This window comes from Zosterops lateralis, assembly GCF_965231275.1.
Source record: "Zosterops lateralis genome assembly, chromosome: 1".
Lineage (NCBI taxonomy): Eukaryota > Metazoa > Chordata > Aves > Passeriformes > Zosteropidae > Zosterops > Zosterops lateralis.
In genome coordinates this window covers 33,064,248-33,085,171 of record NC_139762.1, presented here as the reverse complement: position 1 = coordinate 33,085,171, position 20,924 = coordinate 33,064,248, and the positions used below count along the sequence as shown (strand labels likewise).

Genomic DNA, 20,924 nt, shown 5'->3' with positions numbered 1-20,924 from the left:
GCCCTAAAGGAACAGAAGCAAAATCTAGTAGTTAGCTGCCAATGAAGAAAGAGGGGGACACAAACTGTCCCAAGCTTAAGTGTGTTTTGATTTGAGCAGGATAAACTGTAACATCTGTCGCTGCTAGAACTGATTTATGTGTGGGAATACCCTAATGTAGCCTTCCTTGCATTTTGTTGGGAAAAAATTATTTAGGTTTAACTGTTATAAACACTTTTAAAAACCTAAACAGTTTATTTTTCACTCACAAAGAATGGCATAATCATGTTAAAGTTGGATTTTTGATACTTAAAAAACTTATACCATGCATACCATCTTAAAGTAATACTCTGTCAGCTCAAAGAGTTTCTTTAAATGATTAAAAGACCTGTTCTCTTTATTCCAAATGTATAAGAGATTGATAAAAATGCTCAGCCTGTTGGAGCACAGAAATTCGTAAATAAAGTCTTTGTAATTGCTTTTGACAGCAATTGCTGCAACAAAATACATAAATTCAAAAAAAATAATAATGGTAGTCAAATTAATATCTCTTTATTTATATTTTTACTATTATGCTGAAGGATACAAAGAGGAACATTGAGCAGATATTTAATTTCTTGTTTTATCTCATTAAACAAAACAAATGAGTTTCAGATTCGTTTTACCAAAGCTATTTATCTAATTATGGCTTTCTGTGCACTTGAATGAAGGGCTGCAAATCAATAGGTCTCTTAGGTTGCCAGGACATGCATTAATATTGGTGAGTCTCCAAGCTGGAGTAGCAGGAGTGATGTCTCTTTGGTTTTTTTTCCATTCAGATATCTGTCCTCAGTTTATACAGTGTGTGTATAAACTGAGAATTTACCTAAAGGCCTGCTTTAAAGAGTTCCATTTTTAAATTGATCATTTGCAATTTAGTGTGGCAAAAAATATTTACACTGTATTGGTAGAGGTTTTATTTTAATAAAACCAAAGCAATTCTTTCAGAGGAACCTAGGGCAGATAAAAACATATTGCAGTGGGTCAAGATGATGGTTCATCTAGTCCTGTAGCCCTGAGTTTTAAGGTTAATCTAACAGGTAACAGTTTTAGCCATAAATATAATGTTTCTTGTGATTTCAAGAGAGTGTGTGGGCAAATGTTGTATTGCATGCCTCTGTCACACTGTTTGTTTTGGGTTTTTTTCTTAGTTTCAAATAGTCAGTTTATGCTCTGATGCTGGGGGCTTGTTAACATTAACCACTTTAGTTATAGCTTTTCATGTTGTGCATCTACAAATCCAGTCTTTTAATGAATCTGGATAGTGTTTTGTTTTCAGACTCATCTTGGAACACAAATTTACAAGGCTTCTCTGTGGGGTCTGGTGACAATGACTTTACAAGGGAAGGAAAACTAAATTTTGTTTTATTCTGTTGTTGACAAAAACATTTAGTTTTGATCAGTTTTGAATATCCCACCTTTAAATTCAGTGAGCCTTCCTCTGTTCCTGTGAGGCAGGGAACTTTCAACTTCAAACTACATTTAACTTTTTATTCTTTTTTACAGCTGATTTTCAAGCAAGCAATTGCAGTCCCTCTAGATGACTCCTTCCATGCTGTAATCATTTTTGTTACCTTGTTTTGAACTCTGGTTCTGCAGTGTCCCTTTGAACGAGTGATGGCTTGTGCTGAATGTAATATTCTAGATGAGACTGTACCACTGTTTCATATAAATCATGCAATTTCCTCCCTCTCCCCATCATGTGGGATTTTCATCCTAACAATCTGGTTTCTCTTCAGAGCTTCTGGGGCCACTGATTAGTTCTTCACACAAAATGTCTTCCCAGCCATTCGGGTTGCTTTCTTTCAGCTGATACAGTTAATTTAAAGCCATATAGATTGTCAGCATATTTTTTCTTGCTTTTGGTGTGAATAAACATAATTTAGCACTCTTTAGTTGCCTACCTTGACTAGATCCATTTGAAGCTGTTTATAGGCTTCTGATTGTGACTAACCAAATTTGTATAAGCAAAATTTGCTTATGTTGATACTGACATCATAAATACATTTCATGAAACAGCATCCAGCCTAGGATACAATGTTGGGGCATCTTTGTATTTTCCTTTTCACAATGAAAAGAGTCCGTTTAATCCTGTTCTTGTCCTTCCTTACTTCTGTGATTTTGATCGACTATAATGTTTTGTCTACACATGAAAGACTGCTTCAGCTTCCTCTGAGGAGTTTTCTATGTTAGGTTGAGTCCATACTGTCCTTGCTGAAGGATGAGGTACAGCTGTAGAGTGTTGCTGTGTAGGTGGTCTCTGCACATATGAGAAAAGCAGATGATAGCACGTCAGTCTTGAGTTTGTTGCAATGTGTTCTGTCAAAGGCTTTGCTGTTCTTCTAAGGAACATAAGAATATTCATGACCAGTGAAGCTCCTGTTTGGTGGGTGGACAAGTGTTTGGAAGGCTTTCCACAGGCTAGTAACCAACAACTTTGTCACATAATCTCTGAGCAGAGTTCTGTGCAAGAGTATCCCTTGACTCTGCTCCTATCAGTATTTTCTTTAAAAACTCTAGTGATGGAGAGGAGAATAAGTTGTTAAGAAGTAGCTACTGCTCTGATACATCAAAGAGGAAAGAGCAGTGAGGAAAACTGCCCTTTTTTTGTTCTTTTAAAAATAATTTATTTTTATTTTTCTGCTTAGGCAACTTTATGGCAAAACTGCTATTAGGAACAAACCTATCTAACAGGTAAACCAACAAAGGTTTTTGAAGAATGTCACATGACAGACATTTGTTCTCTATTCTTGTAAAGTACTTCATTAAAAACAGAGACACAAAATGTCCTTGTAGTGAGTGGTCTTTTGCATTTAAGAAGAAAAGTGTAGCTAACAGAGCAACACTGCTATTAAATCAGAGTTGTGGTCTGATAAAAAACAAAATGAACTTAGGCTCTTTGAGAATCCATTTATCTTGGCTGTAGAAAGGTACCTACTTCAGTTGTTTATTAAGAGCAAAACATGTTACAAAAAAACTTATGGCAGGATGGTAGGAGTCAATAAAACATCACAGTTGTCCCTTTTGTAAATAAAAATAATTCCAAGGAAACTATCCAGAGACAATAATTTCTTGTTAAGAACTGTCCCTGGTCATTGAAAAGCTAATAGTAAATTTTGTGAAACTTCTGAAACTGGAAGCCTGATTTTAATTTTTTTTTTAATTTGAGTTAAGCAAGAAAACAGACTGCATCTTTATCTCTTGCTTTAGCAGTTCTTGGTGTTATCTGACTTTTAGAAACAAAACTAAATGCTGAGGGTCTGTGAGTCATCTTCTTTTCAGCCTGAGCCAACTCCAGCTTCAGTATGTGTATGCTTGTTTCTTAAACCATGACTTTTTCCCTCCTAAATTAGTCATTGTTATCTCTTGGCACAAGTGAAGCGGTTAAAAACGTCAATAAGCATGAGGCATGCTAAAAACATGCAAACAAACCTCCCATGTAATCTTCCAAACCCCAGAGTGTTCCCATTCCTGCTACTTTGTTTTCATGAGCCCATCTGATCTTTTGATCATATCCTGATGGAGGGAGCAGGGAGGTGAATTCCAAGGCAAGGGTTTACTGACCAGGAATAATGTCCTAGAGGCCCTTTTCAATTAACTTCTGCTGGTGTGTCCAGTTTCCAAAACAGACATTATAACATTGCATAAAGAAAAAAGCAGAAAATAGATTAGATAGAGGTAAAAAAATTCTGTTGATCTTTTTTTGAAAGCTTTGCAGTTTGAGGAGATATCTGTGTATGTATTTATGTACCAAAGAATTTTGCAAGATCCTTTAAATTTTGGTACAGTTATTTCTGGTGCTGGAGAAGCTACCCAAATAGGTATTTAACCCATAGGCTTAGGCTGGTTTGGATAAAATGGGTAAAGCCCTTGGGTTTGTGGTGGTCATTCCATTGAGATGAGGATGACTTAAAGTCGCTTCTAAAAAAACAGTGTGGGAAAGAATGGAGCAAGGTGATAGGGGTGAGCATCAATTGTTTTTTGAAGACAGAGTATCTTAAAATGAAAGTCTCTTACAATAAGTGGTGATTTGCCATCAGTCTGCTCTAGGACCAGAGTTTAACCCCATGGGTCGCGTGTCTGAGCTGCAGAGTAAGTGATTGAGCTGGATGAGCTTTGGAGATTGCCATGGTGAAGAGGTTATGAGAATCTGAACAGAAAGTACCTTCTTTGCCCAGGCTGCTTTGGTGAATTGATGAGAGTAAACTGAGTGTCCCAGCAGTCTGTTAGGATGTCACTGACATCTTGCTTTTTGTTAGTGTTCATGGAAACACAGATAGAGCACCTCTGCTACTCTCTGACAGATCAATCACTGTGGGGGGAATAATGACATATATTAATCTTTTGGATAATTTTTCTTCCCTGATTTCAATCTAAATTATAATTTTCCAGTGCATATTGCTTGAAACAACTTTTCAAGGCAGCAGTTCCCCATCTCGCCCACCTCCTGCTTTGTGTAGGTCAGAAAACATTTGCTGACTTAAAATTATATTTATTAGTGACTTTTAAAACTGAGTAGGCTGGTAACTAGGATACGGTGAGTAAGTGGAAGGAGGGTGGCAGCATATTGAAGTGATCAACATTGCAAGCATTGGCTGTGATGAAGAATATTGAAGAATAAGAAGGTTAATTCTCTTTGCCCCTAGGCCTGAAAAAATGTGGTCAGTCTTTACCTGCTTTTATTCTCATGGCACAAAGCATTCCTTCAAGGATCTTAGGATAAAGACTTAACATGGTGAAGCAGAAGATGGTGGCTCAGTTCTATGTTGTTGTTTTCCATGGATATATAAAGGAGGACCCTGAAGAATCCTGGACACTGGCGTGTGTGGTAGGTAGGGCAAGAAGGGTGCAGCTTCAAGTAGCACAAGAAATGCTCCTTAGTCTGGTAATCAGAAGCTCATCCCTAAGTGTTGTTCCTAGTGCTGGCTGCCAGGCCTGACTGTCTCAGGTGGTGGAAACGTGACCCTGTGGAAAGGCAGTCATGTGTGAGTCCTTTCCTCTGATTGTACTATGTTCTGCTGGCTCTTTGAGGTTGCTCTGTTCAGGATACACTCAACTGTACTTTGGCTGTGAGTAATGCAGAGGCTATTCTGCTTTTCTTTTGTATGCCTTGTTCACACAACTGATAAGCAAGCTCCTGTTCACATTGTGTCCCTCTGCTTCTCTCTCTTACATGTTCTAATGAGTATTTGTTTAAAAATAGTTACAGTGCTACTGCTGTTGTCCCCAGTGAGGGATGAGGTGCTCTCCTGGGTGGTTATCTCAGATTCTGCAGGTGCAGGCTGTGCACCTTGTGTATATTTTGACACAGCCTTGAAAAAGTCATCCACAACTTTCAAGCCAAAAGACTTCAGGTTTAAAACAACAGTTCCTCTGGAGAAGTAATTTTCCTTTCAACACTTGATGTACAGAGATCTTTTGAAATCTTAGAGAATTCAACCTCTTTGTCAAGAGACACATCTTACACAGACATGTGTGTTCAGTTTCATAAAATACAATTCACCTCAGATCCCTGCTCTGCTGTAACACTGTGGAGTTTTTTCCACTGCACACATGTTTTTCATGCTAATTTAGACTTTAGCTGTTTTTTTTCTTTTGCATATGCCTTTGAGTATGAGAATAAGATTGACTAGGATATAGATATCATATGGTGGGACTTCTGTTGGGATGGAAAACTAGATAATAGTTGCAAATATAATTAAAGGTTAATTAATTCAGATAATCAGACATAGAAAGTAGAAAAATCTTCTAATCCTTTGACTCTCAAATTGTAAGGGTTTTTTCTATTTTTCTTTTACTGGCAAAAATGTGCCTTAAAAGTAATTTAAAGGCTTTGTAATGCATTTAAAAATGGAACAAAGGGATAGATTTAAATAGACTTTCTGTTTTAAATGCCAGGTCTAGTTTTGCTGGAGGAAAACTATTGACATCATGGGGGCAAGAGACTGATGTGAGACAAATTGAAGAAAGATTTGTTTGTTTGTTTAGTTAAGCTGCCTAAAATAGTTTTTTCATAGATAATTTCTCCACAAATGGTTTAGAGCAACACAGTTTAATATAGTCTTTTTCTGTGAATTGGAGTGGGGTTGCCATCTCAGAGGATGTTAAATTTGTAGTAGTATCTTGTCAAATTTTGTGGCTTTTTGCTTAAACTGACTTTGGCTGTACATCTGAATGTAGTCTAATCCTGAGGAGAGGTGCAGGGATCATTTCTGAAGGCCCATCCTGTCTTGAAAATAAATAATAAATGCAGAGAGTCCTAATAGGACAGTTTCTATTAACAATATTTTCAAAATTGTTAGACCAAGGCCCTACCTTTCAAAACTGGAGGTGAAAAAGAGAAAATTCCCTGGTACAGCTGGAAAATCTCAAGAGATAAAGAAAACCCTTCCACTTAGGGATCGAACTTCCTAGAGCAGTATGAAGAAGGACTTGTAGACTTATTTAAATTTAGAGTGAGTAAATCTGCTGCATGAAAATTCGAAATAATACAGCATAAACCTTATGTGACATATCCATGTGCTAGTAATACCAAATGTGTGCAAACAGTTGTTTGTATGAATAAAGGATGAAAATAAAGATATATATCAGAAGAAAGCCAGGTAATTAAATTTTGGGATGAAGAATACAATTAAGGAAATCTGCCTCATTAGGGTGGAAGTCTTGCCTCACTTGAAAGGCTGTACTCCTTTCTTGAACCTATTTTCACAAAGGAGGTTCCTGTCTAAAGATGCTTGAGCTGTATCTGTGACCTTGTGGGGGTGCTGAGCGTGTCTTTTACTTTCTAATGAGATTAATTTGCACAAGATATGTAATTTGTATTATTTGGTTTTGATTTTATCATACTAAATAAAGTTTCCTTCTCTTAGCTGCTTGACACTTGAGCAGTTTTACTGAGGCAAAAAGAAATACATATAACTCAACTGTGTCTTGCATATATATTTTCTGATTCTGTATGCTCTCAGTCTGGTGAAAGCTAAATTTACCTAAGCAGCTTTTAGAGGTTGCTCATATATTCTACACTCTTCATGTTCTAATTGTATTCTGTATCTAACTGCTATTGCATGCTACTTTCCACATTGCTCTATGTGCCAAGCAGTTGGGATTGGATGATGGGCATGCAGTGGTTTCTGCTACATTGAAAAGTTCAGATATTTTTGAACTTATGTCTCAGGTTCTTCCCCATCTCAGAGGTGATAAACCTCCCTTTGGAGTGGTTTGCACTTGAGTTTTCATTTATTCCTGCTTCAATGGCCAGACTAAAGGTTTGCAAGGCGGTCAGAGTTAGTACGATCTCACTCTGCAGAGGGTTTGAAGGTGCTGGTAGCCGAGTTCCAAGTATTTCTGAGGCTTTGCCAAGGGCAGTTGAGGAGTTCCTGGTCTATATTGCCAAAATATTGCTTGTATACTCTAAGGGAAAGCTTTATTCTTTCTTTGCATATTGAGTGTTCTTAGCTCTCTGTACAGTGAGGCCTTGACTGCTTCATGAAACTAAAAGAAGTCTTTAGTTTTTTCCTACAAAGAAGTAAATTACAGCTGTTTTTCTGGAAGTGGTTAAGAACTCCCACTCTCCGGTTCATAGTAGGTTGGCACTAGCTTGTGCCAAGAGCTACTGTCAGTGAAATTATTATTGTTCCCAAGAGGTCACGTAAGGGAGCACTGCCAACACAAACCACAGCACTGCAGATTCTCAGACTGTTAAGGCTGTAATGCAAAATTCTTTAAGCAGATCTTGTTCACCCACCCTGAGGGCTGCTCTTGCTCTTGAAAAACCTCAGAAGCAAGAAAAGCAGAAGTCGGCAGTTTTGCTCTGGATTTGTTGTGTTTTAAATGTCCTGTAGGTATTTGGACATAGAGTGGGGCTGTCCTGGGTACATGGAGCAGAGCTTGTGTGCTTCTAGCCCTTAGCTGATAGCAGATTTTTACCAGTGGGTCTCAAAGTGTTTTCAGACTGTGCTCATGGTCATTCCCATTGCATGTCAAGGGAAATGTCTCACTGAAGGTTGTGACCACACCACATTCAGGAATAAAACTGAGGTACACTGAACAGTCTGGTGCTTTTCCCAGTGAGCCACTTGGTCTCTGTGAAATCACAAAATCAGTTTCCCAGAAACAAAGAGGAAATAGTTTGAATGTCTTGTACCAGAAAGAAGTAACTGTGCTCTCCTAGTAGGAAAAAGTTTTGGGGAATTACTGGGTGACCTACCTTCTGTGCAGGCAGTGGTAAAAGCAGGGCTCTCTGGGAGTAGGGACAGTAAATTATAGGGACATTAAAAACATACCTTTGTGTACTTGTAAACCCAATCATGGACAATCACTGTGCAGCCTGTTAAAAGAAAATTAAAAGAAGTTGCCAGAAAGACAGGCATTTTTCAAGTAGTAAATTAATGCAATTTACTGAGAGGTATTTTCATGAATCATAGTCAGAGCTCAGAATTTTAACTTTGTCTTTTTGTACTTGAAATATTAAAGATACTTTAGCTATTGAAAACTATAAAACTGTTTCTTTAATTACAAATTGCTTCCGAATGAATTAAGATTTTAATGGATTTTCTTACTCGATAATATGTGCACTCTATATTGACATTTTTAGTCATTTGTCGTCATCGTTCACAGCTGATTTGCTGAATATTTGCTAATATTTGAGGTTTTGTTCCTGCATCTGTGTTCATGGAAATAGCTGCAGCAATCTTGGATATTTTTGCCCTTCTGCTGTTTGCTAGAATTCTTGTGGTAGAGGTGAGCATTCTTGCAGCTGAGTAATGGGGGCAGTTCATCAGAAGGTTCCTGAGCCTGTGCTGGCAAAAATCAAGTACCCAAACACGCTGGTTTTGCCTGACTGCAGAGAGGGAACATTTGAACTTACACTCACGTGGGTGCTTGGTAGTGACAGGTGAGATGAATGACTTAATTGATTGTCTGCTTTAAATTTTTTATTATATTTGATCTCTGAAAAACGTGGCTTGCTGAAGGTCAGGTTCTGGCACCAGTATTATCTGCTGAAATGTTCACAGCTGGAGTATGTCAGCAACTGAAGCCTGGCACAATGGGTAATGTGACAGGGAAAAGTTTTGGTGGAAGGTTAACATGAAAATATGTGATTTTAGAAGCCCCTTTTTAAACACAGAATGCACCTAGAAATGTACTTCTGGTTGCCCTGAAGCTCCACAAACTTTTTCTCCCATGCTTGGTACAGCCAGTTGGACTAGCAGAATTAAATTGTCTGGGAGTGATGGAGCAGGAGAGAACTACAGAATTATCTGGGTGCTAAGGGAACTCCAGGAGACTGTTTGATCCAACCCCTGCTCTGTGCAGGACAAAATTCAAAGCCTGAGAAATTGTGCAGGATGCTGTCTGGTGAAGTTACAGAAACTCCAGGAGGAAGATTTTACAACCTGAGCATTTATTCTTGTGTTTGACACACAATTTCCTCATAAATTTCTTTTTACTAATGCATGCTTGTAAGTCAGGCTTCCTGGCTTTCAGAATGCCTTTGCTAAGTAGATGTGCCATGTTGTGTTCCTTTTTTTTTTTTTTTTTTTTTTCATTTGGAAATGTGTCATGAGAAGGTATTTTGCTGGCAACACAAGAATCATGTCAACAGAGGTGCTTTGAAAAGCTTTTAAGTATGCAGACAATTTGCGTTTTCCTACTCCTGATCTCTTGTTTAACTGTTTTGTTGGTGTCTTCATTTAGATTTATTTGAAAATAAACAGTAACCCATCACTGGGAACATTGTTTTAATTGCAGTGTGAAATATCCAGTGCACATGCTTTTGAAAGCTCCAAATAGTGTATTATCAAATTATAACTTGCATCATTAGAAATATTAGCTGTTACAAAAAATTTTAGCAATCACTAAATCCCCCTACCGATCTTCTCTTGTGTGCTGCCCTCCAGATCAAAACCAGACCAGATGCTGGCAGTCAGGGACACAAGGGTAGATGATAAAGACCATCTACTGTATTTATTAGGTGCTAAGTTTAAAAAAAAATATATAAGTACAGCAATATTATTAAATGTTTATGGTAACAGTCTATACGCTGCCTATTTTGTACTGGAAGAAAGGGAGGTTACTGCTTTCCTGTGAAATGTTGCTGACAGCCAGGAAGAGTGAAATGCACTGGGAATTTTGTAAGATAGCTTTAGGAAATGGATGGAAAACTGGCAAACTAGAGCACAAATGCTGCAATAAAGTTTAGTTAATGAAGGAACATGAATAGACAATTTAGTGTACTCTGCGTATTTTGATGTTATATAAAACATGATAAAAATCAGTAAAATTCTGATTCTTTTCACATTTAGTGAAACCTCGTTGCAAACACTGTATTAGCATATGAATTGAAAATGTCCATTCTCTCTTTATAAGAAAGAGAAATCTTGTTTAAACTCTGTTTCTTTAGTATTCATAGTATTACAAACTATGCCCATGCAGTCTACACTTGTAGATTACATGGGAATTGTCTTTTGCTTCAGCTGATGCATTTATGTGAACATGGAATTGGAAGTGAAGTTCCTCATTGCTGACACTCTTGAATTTTATATTGTCATTTTTTGTGAGCATAGTTAACTTCCTTTGTATGTTGACAGAGCAGTGTCTCTGCTCTGTCAACATAAAAAGGATTTATTAGATGTGTTTTATGCCATCATTCCTTGGATAGTTTTAATTTAGCATAAACAAGTGCTTCCTCTGAGCGCAGCTGTCCCTCCCTGCCTCCCTGCGTCTCCCACAGCCTTGGCCTGTGCCCTCACTGCTTGCCTTGCTGGGGATCGTGTTTGTGTGGCTCCCCAGTGACCCCTCTGAGGGAAACCATCCCTGTTGAAATGAATCTCTATTTAATGAGCTGATTCAAAGCCATTAGTCCTTCAGCTTGGTTCGGGACATGGCTTCATGGACACACTTGGAAGCACAAAGGAGAAGAGCGGTGGGACAGGGAAGCTGAAGCAGGAGGTGTAGAGAGGACATGACCTGCTTGTCAGCAGCCTCATTTCAGGGTACTTAATTTGATCATGGAACTCATCATTAGCAGGAGGGTTGTAGAGCAAAGGCCGTGTCCTTTGTTTAGCAACATGAAGTTCCTAACCCAGGCATCCCCTTCTGCCAGCTCACCACTCTTCCCTTTCTCCCAGTCCGGGTGGGTGTCAGGATGCTGCAGCTTTAGTGAGGCGCAGGATACAGATGGAGGATCCTGTGTTGGTGCCTTCCTTTAGCTGGATTTATCCTGGGCTTTTTGCCATGGTAGGACTGAGGAAGACAGGAGAAACCAGCCAGCCCTGCCATATTGTCTTCTATGATATTCTTTTCTATTCTTAACTTCTTTTAGGCATAGAAAAAGGCATTGAAAATAAATTTTGCTCATGGGCACTAAGTTACACTTTTTTCTAGGCTCCAGAGGCTTTGAAAGCGGATGGTTTATGCCAGATTAAATAAAAATTAGATTTTTTTGAAGCACAAACCTATTCAACCGTATTTAGTTTGATAAGTACTGGAAAATAAAGAAATGCTTTTAAATGCATAGCTTTCCTAACTCTCGCTGACTCAGAAATAAGTCTTTAAATATAAAGAGCACTGCTTGTCTTTACAAAGGGCATCCATTTTCTTCTCGCTTTCCTTTCTGTTTTGGAGGAAGTGAGAATGAACCATGAGTTGTGGATTTCGCCTTTGAGAAATAACTTATTTTGTAAGTTCTTTTTATACAGAAAACAGATGACAATACCTCCTTTGTTTCCTTTCATTAATGACCCATTTGGATTTCTCCAGAGAGCTCTTTAGGCTCATCTGCGAACCCTAAATTGCAAGCTCTGCTGAATACAGATATTTCTTTTTACAGCTTTTTGACCTTTTTATGCTACACCTAAGTATATGAAGTTTAAGATGGTCAGGAGAAGATCTTTTCTTTATAAAGGGTTTTATATTTAATCTTAAATAAATATTAATGCAGAGAACTGTCACACTGGTTGTTCTTCATTACCAGTGAATTCTGACAGTGGGTTTCAAGTGGAGCAGTGGGGGAAGGTTGTTTGTGACAAATATTATTGGCAGAAAGTCAGGCTTATTCTACGGATTCATATGAATGATATCCACTGAAAGTCAGCTAGCTTCCCAACCAACTCTGCTTGCTGTGCCTTAGCAACAAGGAAAAATCTGTTGCCACATGGAAACGGATTGGGATTCATGACAACACTCCCTTATATCCAGCCACCTTCAGACAACTGTGGCGTTTCATCTACTAAACACAACACCAGTGTCTTACTGCTGCTTAGAACAACTATCATTTAGACAGTAGCAAGTGGTGTCAAATGCAAAAAATTCAAAGGTGGCAAAGTGATAAATCATATTGTTCAGTAATTTTTTGCTCCCTTCCCCCACTCCTTGCCTGGCACGAGTAAGCACTGGGAATAAATGAGCATTTTCTCCTGCAAAAATTACTGCCTTCTTGTGTTGCAGTTTGAGGAGGGTGTGCCAGGCAGGTGCAGCCCAGCTTTGTTTCAGGATTTGTGTTCAGATCAGGGCTAGAGTGGAAACTCTGTAATTATTGTAGCTGTTTGCTTTTAGCACCTCCAGCAAATTTTTTGGTAAAAAAAGCCCCATAGGTTTCTATCAGTTGTAACAGTTGCTGTGGTTTCTGTCACTCTTATGGCATTGTCATTGTCATGGTTCATAATGAGAGAACAAAATCTGGTTGAGACACAAATAATTACTTTTTGATTTGTGTGTGATGTGGGAGAGAAGTCTGCGGGAAATTAAGTAAATACCTCTGGTGGATTTTTAAAATTTTTCCTGAGCCACTGTATTCTTAGAGCTGAATGATCATAGGAGAGAAAAGTACAAGCAGATGATTGTTTTTGAGAGTGAATTTGTATTCAGCTTTATTTATGATCCTTTTCCATACACACTCATGGTTGGAATATGAGAAGTTTCCAGCATGAGTACTTGTGAAAGTGTATTTTGAGTTTGGATGCTTAAATTCTTGTTGGATGCGTGTCTGAATATATAATTTCCTTTGTGATCACATTAGCCAATTTAGGATTCAGGTGTTGAATAGTTGCAGAAATCCCCCTGTCAGGGAATAGAAATTATCTCATTACCAGGGAGTCTGTGCTACACCATGTGCATTTCAAAATGAGATGATTTTTTGTTCAGGCTATTTATATTTACAGAATAACAACATTGAAGAATTTGCTTAATTTTAAATATATGGAGCAATCCAGTTTGAAATGCACAACTGTTATATTAGGCACATAGTGACAGTGCCCTGAAACCTATGAACAATTGTTTTGTTATGTACAATATAACAAAACTGTTTCTAGAACTGCTCAGCAGTATGGAGTTAATCATGGGCATGTTTGCAAATTAAGCTCTGATCAAACAGACAAATATTCATGAGCATGTTGTAAATTGAAAACAGGTAAAGTTCAGTTGTACATTACAAATTCGTAAGTAGAGAATATTATGCTCATATTTTGGAAACTGAACCAGTAAAAACTCCAGATATTTGAAAAATCTGGAGTGGAAACTTGAACAATTTTCTGGGGAAGAAAGGCAATAATTATGCCTTTCCTCATTTCTGTTAGTTTTAAAATAAATCTCACTCTAGAAGATTTCGTAAAAGGAATAATTTTGACTAAAAAAGAAATTCTTCCTTTCCATTTTTGTCATTTTTTTCTCACTAACTGCACATGAATATCAGAAGCTCTTAGAAGAAAGGCAAAACATTTCTGTTCCATATTTGAAATTATTATTTTCCTTCAATTTCTATAGCCTCTTTTGAGGTGTCACATTATGACTTCTAGTGTAGACAGGTTGCTGGCTGCTACCACAGCACTAAATCCCAGCTGAGGAAAGCACTTGAACTGGAGCTCGAAGCGCTCTTGCTTTGTTTCTTTCTGGGCATGCTGGTGATTAAATTGCTAGCAGATGTATGGAGCATTGCTGATGCTACTGTGACTGCAGTGCTGGCAATGGCAGAAATATCAGCAGTTGTTGGAACAGCTTGGGCAGGAGGCGAGGCACAAGCAACTTGTAGGCAAGTCATTCTTTCAAGCTGAGATGTGGCCAAAGCAAAATCTCAGGTCTAAAAATGGGGAGAAAATTCAAATGTATCTCCAAAAGATATGAATAAATCCATGTTTTATAATACCAATAGCCTTTGAACAGGACATTGACCAGGTTGTAGTAAATGCACAGGGAGTTGCTATAGTGGACCCAGTTCAATACTCTCCCAAGGAAGGAACTAAGTCAGCATCTTACAGTAAGACACAGCTTGCTCTTTCCAATGGAGCCATTAATATACTTTGTTGTGTAGCATCTTGTGGGGGATTTCTTTCCAAACCTCTAAAAAACCAGTTTGTGCTGATATAGTAAAATATTATCATTGATATCTTTGCATGCTTAACTTTAAATAATGTCAGAAATTCTCAGCTTGTTTTAAAAATAACTGTACAGTTGAAGCAATACTAATTTAAACTTAGTATGGACTTTGCATTAGTAGTATTAGTCATTAAATTAGCCTCTGCTTCTAAAAATCTACCTGGCATATTTAATTCTTTGGCTTATAATTCTATAAGTTGATCATATAGATTGTAGATAAATATTTCCCTTCTGGTTGTTTCAATTCCTTGCTGGTCACCTTATTTTAATCCTCTCATTCTTTTCACATAATTACTCTACTCCTTGTGATTTTAGTGATTTTAAATACCACAGTAAACTCCTTTATAATGTTTCCCAATTTCAGACTGAATTTTCTGTGGTGTATTCAGATTTGATACTCGGAGTCTTATTCCAAAACCTTCTCTGGGCCTCCTGTCCCAGCTGTCCTCTCCTGTCACATGCAGGTTGTGTCCCCAAGCTAGGATGATGCCATGCCTGTGCCATGCTCATAGTTCAGACTCTGGATCGTCCAGCCCACAAGACCTCTCCCCTCTTCTTTCTTCCTGCATCCCCAGCAGGGAAGATGAAGCTGCCTCTGCACACCTGCTCATGTGTGGTGGGACAGCCCTTCTGGAGAACACCCAGTGCTCTGGATCTCCTGCACATATGGTGGTCTGTCCTAGGACCACATGTGCTGCCATAGCCCTCTCCCCTCCCTGAGATGGAGTTTGGCAAAGCTTCTCCTCAAGCTGGTGAAGAGGCACATGGGGATGCCAGGGTGGCAGTAGCTAGAAAGCAGCACTTGGCATGGGCATCAATAACTGTTCCAAGGTAGCTTTCATGAGAGATGAGCTGTTTGCTTGATGACTAATTAATTTGCTTTAAAAGCGCAGTTTGGCTCATTCTTAGAGTGATTTGCAAATGTATTTTCAATTTGTGTGTGTGTCAAAATAATTTTTGGGGAGCAGCCTATATTCACCAGATATATTCAGGAAGGAGTGATGCTTCCCCAACAGAACCACCCAAAATCTGGGGTCTTTGAAGATATGCTGGACCACTTATCCACGACCTCTTCCTCTCCTGTAGGCTACTGCCCAGTTTGTCCCAAACAGCCAAAGCAGAGTCTGCTGAACAGAGGTGTCTTCAGTACCTAATATTTATCGAGGCAAGTTAAAAAAAAAACCAAAAAAACCAACAAAACAAAACAAAACAACCCCACCCAGGATCTATCATTGTAGCTAGGACATAAAAATCCTAAATTTCTGTATCAATTTCAGCCTAGCTGCAGTGAGTATTTCAACATTACACAGGCTGCACTAGCATCAACATGAAAGATCGTTTTTTCTATTCCAGAAAACCACTTCCTATTTTGTTTTATTTCTATTTTCTTATGCTTTTAGACATTTTGGGTGGTTGAGTTCCTGCATGGCAGGCTAAATGTACTTCCATGGTCTCTCCAGTGTTTCATCTTTGCTCCATGTTGATATGAGTTCAGGCTGCCACTGAAAAGCCATTGTCCTGTCCTCCCTCATCCCATTTCAGAGCTGTGAATTCCTCCTCTCTTCCATGCAACAGAGCTAGCACTCTGTGGTCTGAAGGATTAACTAGAAGTTTGGGCTTTTTTTCTCTACTGGTTTTCAGCGTCAGACACCTTTTGCAGACTCCTCAGAATTTCTTCCTAATATTTAATCTAAATCTACCCTGTTTCAGTTTAAAATGATTACCTGCTGCCCTTTCACTACACTCCCTGATAAAAAGTCCATTTATGTCCTTCCTGTTGGCCCCCTTTAAATACTGGAAGATCTCCCTGGAGCCTTCTTTTCACCAGGCTGAACAACCCCAACTCTCTCAGCCAGTCTTAGTGGCCCTCCTCTAGACTTCCCCCATCTTTATTATGCTGGGAAGCTGACAAATGGATGCAGTACTCGAGGTGGGGGTCCCACAAAAGTGCAGTAGAGGTGTAGAATCACTGCCCTCAACCTGCTGGTCCTCTTTCTTTTGATGCAGCCCAGGATACAGTTGGATCATGTCCAGTTTTTCTTCCACCAACACCCCCAAGTCCTACTCCACAGGGCTGGCTTCAATCCACTCATCACTCAGTCTGTGTCCATGTTTGGGATTAGCCCAACCCAGGCACAAGACCTAACACTTGGCCTTGTTGAAATACATGAGGACTGCACAGGCCCAGCTCTCAAGCCTGTCCAGGTCTCCTGGATGGAATCCCTTCCCTCTAGAGTATCAGTCATGCCACTGAACTTGTCATCCCCAGGCTTGCTGAGGGTGCACTTAATCCCAATGTCCACATTCTCATGTTAACATGAGGATGTTAAATAATATGGTCCCAGAGGGACACCACCCATCAGTAGTCTCCACACAGCCATCAAACCATTAACCACAACTCTTTCAGTCCATTTCTTTTTCCACCAAGTAGCCCATCTGACAAATCCATGTCTCTCTATTTTAGTGACAAGGATATGTGTGGGATAGTATGAAATGTTTTTCACAAGTCCAAGTATATGATGTCAGTCTCTCTTCTCTTATCCATCACCACTGTAACCCTGTTGTAGAAGGCAACCAAATTTGTCCTTTTCTGAGTTTCCTCTTACGCTGTCACATAAGTGCACACTGCAGTACCAGGGTTCTCCCTGGGTGACACTCCCTGTCCTCTGCCAGCACCAGCCTGGGAAAGGAGGAGGGAGCAGTGAAATTGATGTATAAACTTTGACTGTGCTGCTGCAGTGAGTGAGGCTTGTGGAATGAAAGTCTTGGACAGAAACCAAGAGAAGTGATGGTATGTAGGGCTGCTGCAGAACTGAGGTGTTAATGACATGCCAGCTAGGAAGAGTAAGTGGGATCTGAGGCAGTGTTGCACTCTTACATCATCTTTGTTGGGCATGGAAGAGGGAAATTAGGCTTATATGTTGCACTATTTCCATATAGAGTTGCTGTAATGCATGGAACTATACTGAGGTTTGTGATGAGTGTGGAAGGGTAAACAGCGATAGATGCTTCTGTGGTTCCTCATCTCTTCTCTTTCTAAAAATACAGGAACAACAATACAGGGAGGAAAAAGCAGGTGGTGTGACTGAAATATGGATTCTGTAATTCTTACAGAGTGTGAAGGATTTTTTTTTTTTTTCATTTTTGCAATATACCAAGTGAGAATTGGATCCTTCTCAAAGCAAGGAATTAATTATGCAGCTTACAAGTTGGAATAGTGTGAGGGAGCACCATGTGATCTTCCTGTTGCAGTGCCAGTGCACCTCCACAGGTCTTCTTTTCCACTTCCAGGTTTGTTTTAGGCAGTGTTCATTTGTGTCTTGTGTGGCTTGTAGTAAGATAAAAGTTGCAAGTGGGCATCAGTATATACAATATCTTGTCCTTTAATAGTGACAAAATATGGGACGATCATGGTGGGTAAGAGTGGGGTAACCTGATTCCTATGGAAATGTTTATCCTGTCTCTGCCTTTCAGAGTTCTGGTTTACTGTAAATTTTATAATTTTAAATCCCAGTCTTTATTGATCAGTGGTAAGATTTTGGCATTTGCATTTCCCTGCTGTGAAGACTTATTTGTGATTTTTCCTTTCTGTCTCCTCAAATCTTCTTAATTTCATTAAGTGATCAGTTGTTCTCACATAATTTAAAGCAGAACACAGAAAATCTGTCTTTTCTTTGTGCCATATTGTATAATTGCATTATGGCTCTTGTAATATCTCCTTTGTAAGGTAAATAGTCACAGCCTTTTCTGTCTTTTCTCAGGTTAAAATTTATCCAAATCCTTTATTATTCCTACTACTATTATTGTCTGAATCCCCTCTAACACTGGAACATCCATTTCTTGAGACACTGTTACCAATGCAACACGTGGCACGTAGAGATAACTCTGATCTACATTAGTTACCTCCCTACTGGTCACTATTTTATTCTCCATTTATCCTAATTTTTTAACTACAGTTAAAAAATTCATTTATAAGAGTGATCTTCCTTGAGAAGGGTTCTGTGACCCTGAGATACCTCTACTGAATTGATAAAGTTTGTTTTAGAAGTATGCGTAATTACATTTTTTCCCTCTAGTACGTGCTGATTTCAATGTTGAGCTCATCATACTGGCTTTTCACCCAGCATTTTTTAGGTTTGAGATTCTTCACTGAAATTTTTGAACTTTCCTGACCCAATAATTGTGTATCTATAGGCTTTGCCATCTTGTTGTTCCTCTTCTTTTCAAGATCAAGAATAAATGTAATAAAAATTACAGAACTGAGTTTACCAAACCTTTTTCCTGATGTGGAACAGTATTATTTGGACACATATGTTAGACTATTCAGAAAATTTGATAAATTCTTTTTATGTAGATTTCAATAGCTTAAAGACTAGATTTCAGCTACTTTTTTATTTTTTCAGTGCAAAAACCATAACAAAACTAATGGTCTATCAAATTATCTTACAGACCCTGTCCAGAAGAATTTCAAATCCCTATTTGGAAACTCCTGCAAATAAGGTACTTGTGAAGCTTCTTTTTAATTCTATTTCGTCAAAGAATATGCGAGGAATGTTTTTGCTTCAGTTCAACCTCTTAATCGTAGCTTTGAAGACACTTGTGAATGTGACCTGCAGTTAAATCCAGTTAAGAAGTTATCATTTTGTGTGTGTGTGTTACAAATTACATCCTTTTATTACTGAGTTTACAAACTGAATTGTTGTTAATTCCAATATGCATTTGCTTCCCAGTCACTTAAGTGATTGCCACTGTTTAGCTTACTGTTACAATATTTAAGAACTCTGGTTTGCATGTCACAAGACTTTGCTTTGCATCAGTCTTAGGGCTATTCTATATGCCTTAAAAAGTTCCTAAACATAGGAAGCAAACAAACAAAATGATGAAACCAAACAACATCGACTTAGTTCTTTGTGTCACTTGATATGTTTTGCTGGGAGAGTGAGGAAACATCACAATAGAAGCCTAAGGTAAATTCTTCAGTAAGGAGTGGTACACAGAGTCTGGGTGGAATACGGTTTTATGGAAGACTGAGTTGGGTTCTGTTTTGACGGACATATCTGCAGCCTTGAGGTACAGGGCAGAAATCAGGTGTGGGGAAATAAGAGGTGTGTCCATTCAGAAAGATCATATCCTCCTGGCAATGCGTGGATTAACTGATCTACAGCTATCATAGGAAACCTCCAAAGGTTCTGAACAAAAAGTAACAACTATGAAATAGTCTTTCAGTGTGTATTAGGCTTTAAATAAATTATTTTGCTCAAATACATAGGAAATTATTTTAAACTGTCTCTGTGTGGTTTTGCAGTGGTCCATATGTCTCTGCTTTGCTAGAATAACATGTGTTTTCATTAAACTTGTCTGTTGTTAAAAGGTGAAGCTGGTGGATAGTAAAATCTCTTCTTGTCTAGGGCAGTAAATCTAAAATCAGCCCAGCTCGTGCGGCACCTGCAACCCATGATACAACTGGCAGAAGCTGGGGTGCATTTCCTATGAGACTTTGAGTGCTTGCTTGTCATTTACCTGTGAAGAAGGCATTGCTCAAAGGGAGGGAGTGGGCAGTGGCAAGGCAATTTACTACAGCAGGAATAAATCCCTGTTTGTCACAGTTTTCAATTTCTCTCTTCATTCAGATTTATGGAGAAAGTTCTTCCTGTGCTGGGAGAGCTCTCAGGAATATTTTTACTCTACAAGCATCTGACCTGATTAAAGACAGAGTGTACCTTACTGGCATTTGTAGGTAAATAAAAATAATTTGTTTTAATCAACTTTAAGAGTTTTATTTGCATTTATCTATGCCTGATTTGAGAAGAGAGTAAATTCTGAGAGAGATTTTGCGTATGTCACTAAGAATTGAAAATATTTTCTTAAAAAAATTCTTTAAAGTCTCATGTACCTTAATAGCTTTTATTACATTACAATATCAATTGTCAGAAAGCAGCAGTGGCCTGATCATATATCATTAATTCAATTGCTTATGATTTTCATATACAATAGTTTTTGTCAGTTGTTTGGTTGAAAAGAAAGAGTATTAATTTCAGCCTTGGTTTGGAGTTATAAAAGAACTTAATTTGATTCCAAGATTTAGTGACACAGTGATTTCTGCATGTAATTTATGGAATATTTCTGTAATGAAGTGATTTTCCATTTGTATTGCATTGTAGCATAAATGCTTTCTCCTGTTTTCAATTACACCAAAATGTGCAGCTCTGTATTATAGCACCATTCAGTCACACCTGTGTTTAAGAAAAATCCCCTACTTTATTATTATTATTAAAATATATACATTTACCAATAATATGGAAGATTAGGTGCATCCTAGAGCAGCACATAGAGGTCTTACACATATTGTTTAGCTGTACTGATTATGCCTATGCTCCGAAAGGAAATAAAATCCTGAGGCTAAAAGTTGGATTTTATTTATCTCTTATGCATCTTTGGATGAACTGTATGCAGCACAAATTGATAAAACTGCTATGTATTGTGAAGTATGCTACATAAATCAGGTGTGTAAGGGAACTTGCTCATCTAACGTAAGT

General features: G+C 38.4%; 1 protein-coding gene across 1 annotated transcript in view; it reads left to right on the top strand.

Annotated features, from left to right (window-relative positions):
* The window catches only part of LOC310917320 (rap guanine nucleotide exchange factor 5-like), a gene marked incomplete at both ends in the record, with an annotated part of 61,214 nt that overhangs the window by 9,946 nt on the left and 30,344 nt on the right, over positions 1 to 20,924 (top strand). The window contains 2 exons of the mRNA XM_083875448.1: positions 18,838 to 18,888; positions 20,019 to 20,125. Coding sequence (XP_083731574.1) covers positions 18,838 to 18,888; positions 20,019 to 20,125 — 158 coding nt within the window. The remainder of the gene's footprint in view (positions 1 to 18,837; positions 18,889 to 20,018; positions 20,126 to 20,924) is intronic.